A 9,500-nucleotide genomic window follows, 5' to 3' on the forward strand; every position below is an offset into this window, starting at 1 on the left:
ACAAGCCACATAGTATGGCTCAGCAGTAGACCCCATGGGCTGTAAACTTTTGACAAAGGGTGTGCATTATGTGCAACACCTGTACATGAAAGGAAAGGTACCGCATGCTTAACCTGCCATCTCCTGCTGCTTACACTTGGCAAATCTTGATCTTTAATTTTTTGTCGACCTTTTCAAAAGTGCTACCAAACTTGATGGGCACGGAGAGCACCACTTCCAGATCATAACCATGTCTTACATATTTTAGGCGATGTGACAGCCCATCGGTATATGTCACTACGGTAATGAGATCCTTAAAAAAGTAAAGTAGGGCGAAAAACCAGAGATGCTGGGGGCTCCCCAAAAACAAAAAAAGAAATTTCCGTTCAATCCTGAGCAAATGCTGTCTGATCACTCTATTGTTGGGTGTAGCTTTTTGTTGCCACAGTATGCTGCTATCAACAAACCAGGAAGTAGATGTTGAGTTGTTGAAAGAAAGCTCAACTTGTTACAGCATTACAATTGGCTACCTTTCTTGAAAGCGGTGGAGATCACATTCACAGACGATACATAGTGAGCTTCTGGGACAAACAATGCCTCATCAAACTCGTTAAGAAGCGGTACTTTGTCCCCGAGGACATAGCCAGGGGTGTCGGAGTAGACGACGGCAGTAAGGTGCAGACTCTCTGACCTTCACTGCCAATGAAATTAAGCTGGATAGCCTTCCGTAGGTGTGCAGCTAGTGTAGAACCACTCGACACCACTATGCAGTTCCAGAATGCCAGCCCCAATTGCACCTACTAACAGCAGGTGTACCAGAAGACGATGGGGACAGCGACCCTAGTTTTACTAACAGCAGGTGGACCAGATGACAATGGGGACAGCGGCCCTAGTTTTACTTTGCTTGTAAATTGCGTGCGGCATATGCTCAGACTTCTCATGCTGCTGGACACTTCCACAAGCCATTTGTGGAGGCCTGTATATGCATCATGGCATTCCATAAACAAATAATTCCGTAATTAAAAAACTTACATCATATTATGAGCATTATGTGTGCTCAGTGCATTATGAGTTACTTGAACTACTCTCTATACAGATGTTTTTGTTTTGTGCAAAAACTATATAGTTACATGACTGTGAACTCATTTTTGACCCTTTAAAAGTCAGCTTATTTCGCGTAGTGATTTACTGAGTATTCTTAATTCTGATGGTGCTTCAATCTTTCTGGCAACGAGTCACACAATAAAAACAGAGTGCTAAAACGTTACGGTATCAACTGTCTATTACTAGTGCTCAAAGCAGAGCAGAATACCGCGACGCGAGTGAATTGAATGTAAACGCTATACAGATGTTTTTGTTTTGTGCAAAAGCTATATAGTTACACGACTGTGAACTCATTTTTGACCCTTTAAAAGTAAGCTTATTTCGCGCAGTGATTTACTGAGTATTCTTAATTCTGATAGGGCTTCAATCTTTCTGGCAACGAGTCACACAATAAAAACAGAGAGTGCGAAAACGTTACAGTATCAACTGTCCATTACTAGTGCTCAAAGCAGAGCAGAATACCGCGACGCGAGTAAATTTTGAATGTAAACAATGCCACTTATTAAGTTGGAAGGTTCATAAGGTATGCAACAGAAACCGCTCATGTAAGTTCAAGCGTTCTTTGTTTCAGTACGCTGCATATGCTATGAACCTTTACCACTGCGATTTGTGACCACCAAAAACCGTTGGACGGCGGCTTTCCTTACGCGAGTATTTCATGTCTCAAGAAGTTCGAGTTCAGTGCCTTCTTCATATTGCGTTTAATCATGCACATGCCCAGTCACGAAAATATCACTGTAGTGTGATATTCGAAACTTCCAAATACATGCACGGCACAATTCTGTTTATTTCTGACTCGCACACTGCTTTGACGCTTCCCTTAACCCATATTCCCTTTGCCCATATATATGCGAATGGGATATCTTGGTGTACTACTGCTTCAAGCGTAACCTACGTTTCCTTCACTGCTATATGCATCGATGCATCGTAACCACCTTGACGCGTTGCACGCATATTCGTTACCCTGCAAGATAAGATCACAACAGGTTGAGACCATTCAGGCTGTCACGACTCAAGAGCAATGCCCTACCCTAGCTACGAAATCGTACGCACAGCCCACAGATTGGTGTGCATGCCCCTTTTCATGCAGAAGCCACTGCCAACAGCTGCTGGATGAGCACAGGGCACTTGTTACAACACCGCAACTAAATATTTATAACACTGTAAGCGCAGCGCATCGCAACTACACAGCTCAGCTATAACAAAAACTCCTATGATTGATTATTTACATCGCTCGGCTTGGCTAGCTCGGCCGTCGCTTCGGCCGCGTTAGCCAACAAAGCCAACCTTCAATTCCAAATAGTAAAGATATTTAACAAATATAGGCACTAAAAAAAAATCTAAAATTATAAACAAAAAAAAAGAAATAAATGCAGCTAAATTTTTTTATGCTTGAAATGTTTGCTGTAATTGCTCACTCGCCGTCATGGAGGAAGGTGAATGCTTGAGGCCTTGCTACAATGTACTAGAATCCTAGAATCACTAGAATACTTTACCCTTGCCATTCCCAATGCATGTTCGAGACAAGAAGCACTGTCCGAACTCCCGCACCGCGTGCGACATTGCTGAGCGCAGCGGAACGGACTGGTAACGTGCAGCCTAGACAAGGTCAATGCCTAGACGCCCGAACAAAGAGAATGCCTTGCCAAGTGGAGGCGCCAAGATGCAAAGCGCAAATTATTAATAATAGTGCCTGTAGCATGCCTGTTGTGCCGTAGCGAGAGGCCAATTAATTCTGACAAATCCCCCACTGTGGGTCATGTTCGACAACGACGAAGACGATACGCATTTATGCCTTGATGCTAAGAGCTACATCACGCATCGGAAGCAACACTGTTGCAAAATAGTACGGAATGACAGTGCTCTTCTCTCCGTGGTGTCTCCGACAGCCGAGCATCAATATGAGCCGTCCTCACAGCGAGCAGATGACTTCTTTTCGTCATTGGAGTTGCAAAGCATCCAGACTTCCATTCCGAGTGAATCTCACGGGTGTTGCACAGCAAGCAAGGTGGGCCAAGCCGATGAAGACTTGGAAGACGCCGAAGACAGCGACAATGACCTTTACCCACCGACATCGCACACTGGCGGAAAGTGGAAACCCGGCTGGGGACCGCCTGCTCGCTCCGACTGGAAGGCAGTGGTGCAGCACAAGGTGTGTTTCGCGGCGTGGAGGTTAAATGGAGGTTAAATAGGAAGTGTAAAGGAGCAGGCCGTATTGTTACTGAACCAGTGTAATCTTGATTCGTTGGCGGCGGCAGTTCTGAAGACAAAAAGTGATCAGTTGGATTTATTTTTCTCCGCAAAGACTCATAAGGTTAACATTCCTTTTAGAGCCATCATATCGGAAGCTGGAACTTGGCAGTACTCAGTGTCTAGCTATCTGCAGAAACATCTTTCATCATTGGTTGTGGAGGACACTTTCTTGGTGGATAAAAGCGGATAATATGATAAATTTCCTGAAGCATAGTAATCCTGGTTTGTGTTCAGGTTTCAGCATTGACATAGAAGACTTATATTACTCTTTACCTCACAAAGGAATTATGAACGCGGTTAAAAAATGTATCACCGAGGAGAATGATGAAGTAGGTTTCATGGGTCATTGCGGAGTGTCTATTGATTCTTTCCTGGAACTGTTGTCCTTTTATTTGAAATCAACTTACGTAGGTTGGCGAGGCGATGTTTATGTACAGAAAAAGGGCATTTGTATTGGATCAAAGGTAGCGCCTGTGTTGAGCAATATTTTTTTGGGTGAAGTTGATAGACAAATTAGTAAACATATCGATGGTTTGGTGATACGCATCTTCCGATATGTTGATGATTTTTTAGTGCTAATGGAAAAAGACAACTTCAACAGGAGAATGGTGGACGTCTTAAAGCTGTTTCGGGAGTGTGGAAAAGGTTTGTCTTTTACTTTTAAGTACCGTCGAACGATATCCTCCAGTTTCTGAGCATAAAACTGTTTTTCAAACGTGACCACTTATGTTTCATGTACTCCCCGAGGTCCAAAAAGCAGGTGGTAAGCTATTCTTCTGGACACTCAAAAATTGTAAAAAATGGAATTGCTAGTAGTTGCATTCGCTCAAGCTTGCTGAGCTCATGTCATCATTGCATTCATGATAGTGTATTGCTACAGGTTCGTAGGCTAAAAACTGCAGGATTCCCGGTTTTCGTTATTTCGGCAACATGTGAAAAGCTTTTGCGGATGGTTAAGTTAAATTGGTTCACAGGAAGGGAAAGGCGCAGTAACTGTCACACTTGCTCTGTGGACACCCGAACCGCGCCGTAAGGGAAGGGAGGAAGGTGGGAATGAAAGTGGAAAGAGAGAGAAAGAGGAGCCGTAGTGGAGGGCTGCGGAGTAATTTCGACCACCTGGGGATCTTTAACGTGCGCTGACATCGCACAGCACACGACGCCTCTTCGTTTCGCCTCCATCGAAACGCAGCCGCCGTGGTCGGGTTTGAACCCGGGAACTCCGGCACAGTAGTCGGGCGTCTTACCACTGCACCACCCCGGCGGGGCATTTTGCAATCTTATGCATGTAGGGAATGACTGCTAGTTTTTTCTTCTTCTGTGCGCTGTCCCTTATTCTAACCGGAAAATCCTTTTGCGGATGGTTAGGAAGGATTTTCCGGTTAGAATAAGGGACAGCGCACAGAAGAAGAAAAAACTAGCAGTCATTCCCTACATGCATAAGATTGCACATAACCTAAAAAATGTAGCTGGGCGATTCGAAGTTAATGTTGTTTTTTCGGCATTCTTTCAGAAATTGTACCTATCAGCTGTGTAAAACTGTTGTATAGCTGACAGGTATGGCTGTGTACTTACCATTGCACTTTTAACGTCTTGTATGCAGGAAGTTCCACTACAGCCTATTAAGGAACCTGCTACTAGCCCAGAAGAGTTTATCTGCATTCCATGCAACAGGCACTACTCTAACAACTTCTCATATGCAAGACACAAGGAGACATGGTACCACCTGAAGCGAAGTGCTTGCATTTCAGCTGTCAATGTGAAGTCCACCAAACGGCGCCAGGCATTGATAGCAAAAATGTCTGCTGAAGAAGGCGAAAAACATTCCACCACAAGCAGTATTTGCCATGCCAGTGATGTTAGAACAGAGACTTGCTGCAAGAGACCTTCTTATTGTCTTGAGGCTGAGCAACAACAAACCAGCAGTACTGTAGCTGCTTCTCCAACACAGCCCTCTTGTTCACCGAGCCACTACATTTGTAATGAAAATGAGGTCATTAATCTAGAAAAGTCTCTGCCAACACGAAAGTGTTCTGGTATGGTCCTGTCCCAGGCCACAACTTCACTACATGGCAAACAAAACTTTAAGTGCATTGGTAATGGCCAGGATCCTGTGCCAGTGCAAGGAGAAAGTGCAGAGTTGCATTGCATCACTTGTAACACCCAATTTCTATCTCATGATGAGTTCAGCCTTCATCAATGTCATTTCACAACTTCTAGACAGACAGGTAAGCAGTTTCTTTATAGCACAGAATTACCCCCCAGAACAGCACTCAAAAATATTCCTTCTGGTGGGCCACGACTATCGACAAAAGAAGCAGATACAAAAAGGAAGCAGCATACAATTGTGCAAAGGATACCTTGCCCACACTGCAAAAAGCTGGTCAGCAAGTCCTATATGAAATTGCACATGCATAAGCACACTGGTGAGAAGCCCTTTGTATGCAGCATATGTGATCAACATTTTTCCCATCGCAGTACTCTTAACGTTCATATTAAACATCACCTAGGAGTGCGAAAGTTCCACTGCAGCCAGTGTAACTTCCGGGCTGTGCGTCGTAGCATGCTACGTCGTCATGAGCTATCTGTCCATCGTTCTACAGTTGTCTTGCAGCCTTGTACTTCCCCAAAAGCAAACTCCCATCTTCAGCACCAAGGTGTCCAGCAAAAGAGCCATAGTGTATCAGACCAGAAAGCATTCGCTACAACCAAAACATCAGCCTGCAGAACTCAGTGTTTGCCGAAGCCACAGCCCTATTTTATTTGTGACAGCTGCAGTTACAGGACAACGAAGAGCCATTTGCTGTTAGGTCATCAGAGATTGCACACAGGTGAACTGCCTTTCCAGTGTCCACTGTGCAACTTTAAGGCTTCACGCAGAAGTCAAGTGCTCCGGCACAACCGTATTCACCTTGGCATAAAGCCTTACAGTTGCCCTTACTGCAAGTATTGTTGCAACAATCAAGAAAATTTACGCAAGCATATCCTCAGCACAAAGAAGCATAGTGGCAAGCACATGTACCCTTGCAGCCAGTGCAGCTTTGCGTGCAATCAATATAAGGCTTACAGAAAGCATGTTTCAGAAGAGCACCAAGGAGATCTGACAAAAAATAGTGATAGTTCCGTTGCTACTGCTGGTGTAGATAAACAAAGCATTATGCTACAAAAGAGCTGTAAGGAAATCACTGATCAACAATCTGCTAACAAGCTGATGACAGATTCCTGCACCACTTTGCCAGAACCAGCTGTTTTCTTGACTATTATTTCGGGCTTAAGTGAGCCTGACCTAGAATATTCAGGTGTGACATCTCAGGCTTTAGCTGTCTTAGATGGCTTAACATGTCCTGACAGTGAAGTACTCACTGAGTCAGGTGGTGGTATATTATTGCCCAGTAGCCTGGACTCTGAGTTTAGCGACCAGCTCAATGCTCAACTGAATGCCCAAGGGACATTCAACACACTGGATACCACAGATAATATGTATAATGCTTGTTTGAGTGCCTCGTAATTCTATGTGAATTACGGAATTGTGAATATGTGAATTAGAAATTGAAACCGTTTTGCCGGGATTTGCGGGAGCAGCCAGGGGCTGGGCTGTATGATACTAAAAGACCAGCTGTGTAACCATGCGTGCATAGACTGTCGTATAATTTGAAAAATGTGGCTAGGAGGTATGGTGTTAGAGTAGTCTTCTCAGCCCCTAATAAATTGCCGAGTTTTTAATGTTGTTACGGATAAAGTGGGCTGTGGCGTGGGCAGGAGTGCTTGCGCTAGGCCCGCCGGCATTTATATAGGTCATGTTCTGCTTCCTTTCTTCATCGGCTTGCTTACGGTGGAGGTGCGGGGTGCGCTCATCCTGGCCCGGAGCTTCGACGCCCTATGTCTGCTTGCACAGTCAGCAGCGATTTTCCTCACCGTTCTCCCCGTCCCGACCTCAAGACACGACGAAGGAGAAGCATAGCAAAATGACCACACTGACCCGAGATGCCACCAACATGACCACAAGACATGACATGAGACCCGATTGACCAGATGACCCCACTAACCCGAGATGCTGACCAAAGACCCCAACTATCCAAGACGCCACCACGCTTGAAGACATATCACCCCTGCCCATGCCATGCAGTGCATGCCTGGGCCTCAACCATCGGATCTTTGCAATGTGTGGCCTGAAAGTGTCCTGGGCCAAGCTTCATCTGGGGATTATCATGGCGGAAAGCCATTGTTTTCTACCTTCATCCATCCAGTCATGTCCATCGTCATCTCATGGATCCCATCAACAATCTTACTGTGGCTGTGGCGCAAGCAGGAGTGCTCATGCTAGGCCCGCCGGCATTGATTAAACATTGCCGTCATCAGTCATGTTCTGTTTCCTTTCTTCATTGGCTTGCCGCCTCGTAACAATATTGTTAAGAATAAATCGGCAAAAGTGGTTCGGGAATCGTCATCTCATGGATCCCATCAACAATCTTACTGTGGCTGTGGCGCAAGCAGGAGTGCTCATGCTAGGCCCGCCGGCATTGATTAAACATTGCCGTCATCAGTCATGTTCTGTTTCCTTTCTTCATTGGCTTGCCGCCTCGTAACAATATTGTTAAGAATAAATCGGCAAAAGTGGTTCGGGAAAAGCACGCATGTTAAGTGAAACCTGAGTATGTATATGTGCCATGCAATAAGAATGTTGTGTATCGGATGCCGTGGTTTATGTGTTGTGTATCTGTTTATACGAATCAAACTGGAAGGTGTCTAAATGTACAATTACGGAAACATGAGAGGTATGTAGATACAGGTAGAGGTACCATCATGGCTGTGCATAGTGAGGAATGCGCTGGTTGCTTGCTGTTTCTTTCAGCTACACGCATTTTGGCTGTTCATCTATTGTAGGTCAACCAGGAAACCGTTCAAGTTAGACACATTTTACGACTCTGTAAAAAATCTGTTACAGTTGAATCCCGCCACAACGAATACCGCCACAACGAAATTTCCGCGACAACGAATAATTTTTTATTCCCCGCGAGTATCCTATAAGAATTAATGTCCTAAATTTCTCTGCACAACGAACCATTTTTGCAGAGCGTTTCCGCCTCAACGAAATTTTTGCGTTCAAAATCGAAACCCAAACTCGTTTTATTGGCGAGAAGTCCAAGTCAAATCCAAAGCCACATTAAGCATGAAATCACGTGATTGCAGTTCCGCCATTTTGGCTTTGTGTCGTGGTCGCGTTGTTCAATCGCTGCCTTTCTCTTCGACAACGACGAGTTTTCATCCGCAGGACACGATGGCAACGCAAGTGAAAAAACGCAAAACTCTTTCCCTTGAGCAAAAAGCTCAAATAATCGCCCAAGCAGAAAGCTTAAGGAAGAAAGCGGCAATTGCTGAAGATTTTGGAATTCCTGCAAGTTCGCTGTCAACGATTCTAGGCAATAAGGACAGCGTGAGAATGGCACTTGCTTCAGGCACATCCTCGAAGCACAAAAAGGTGACGCGGCCCCTCCATGAAGAGTTGGACAAAGCAGTGCATGCGTGGTTTGTGGAAGCACGAGCCAGCAACGTCCCCCTGTCCGGAAGCATCGTCCAGCAGAAAGCCTTGAACTATGCATGCCTACTTGGCATTGATGATTTTAAAGCCAGCATTGGCTGGCTAAACCGTTTCAAGGCCCGCCATAACATCGTTGGAAAAGTGTTGTGCGGCGAGTCAATGTCAGCAGACGTGGACGGAGCAGCTGCTTGGAAGGCGAGTAACATGGCCGGAATTTTAAGCAACTTCGCGCCTGCACATTTACAACGCCGACGAGACCGGGCTATTCTACGAGATGTTGCCGGCTAGGACGCTCGACTTCAAGGGGCAGCGCTGTCACGGCGGCAAACACAGCAAAAAACGCATCACAGTGCTGCTTTGACAAACATGGATGGCTCGGACAAGCGTCCGCCGTTAGTCATAGGCAAAAGTGCCAAGCCGCGCTGTTTTAAGGGAACTCGTAGCCTACCTGTGCAGTACAAGGCGAACAACAAGTCATGGATGACCCGCGCTATTTTCACCGAGTGGATGATGGCATTCGACCGCGACATGAAGCGGCAGGGCCGTAAAGTTTGCTTGCTTTTGGACAATTGTTCAGCGCATCACTCCGACGAAGTCAAGCTCACTAACACGGAGCTGAGGTTTTTCC

General features: G+C 45.5%; 1 protein-coding gene across 2 annotated transcripts; it reads left to right on the plus strand.

Annotated features, from left to right (window-relative positions):
- Positions 1–2,506: 2,506 nt before the first annotated feature.
- Positions 2,507–8,302, plus strand: LOC146205407 (uncharacterized). 2 transcript variants are annotated; one of them, XM_084590066.1, is made up of 3 exons: positions 3,107–3,235; positions 3,910–3,981; positions 4,937–5,073. In XM_084590066.1, the coding sequence occupies exons 1-3, from the start codon at positions 3,138–3,140 to the stop codon at positions 5,061–5,063; spliced, it is 297 nt and encodes a 98-aa protein (XP_084446192.1). In that variant the 5' UTR covers positions 3,107–3,137; the 3' UTR covers positions 5,064–5,073. The 2 variants fall into 2 exon arrangements, with proteins under 2 accessions (XP_084446191.1, XP_084446192.1); XM_084590065.1 differs by lacking the exon at positions 3,910–3,981 and having other exon boundaries at positions 2,507–3,235; positions 4,937–8,302.
- Positions 8,303–9,500: the final 1,198 nt, after the last annotated feature.

The sequence above is a fragment of the Amblyomma maculatum genome, chromosome 1, assembly GCF_055883805.1.
Source record: "Amblyomma maculatum isolate TAMU_Amacu chromosome 1, ASM5588380v1, whole genome shotgun sequence".
NCBI classification, from domain to species: domain Eukaryota; kingdom Metazoa; phylum Arthropoda; class Arachnida; order Ixodida; family Ixodidae; genus Amblyomma; species Amblyomma maculatum.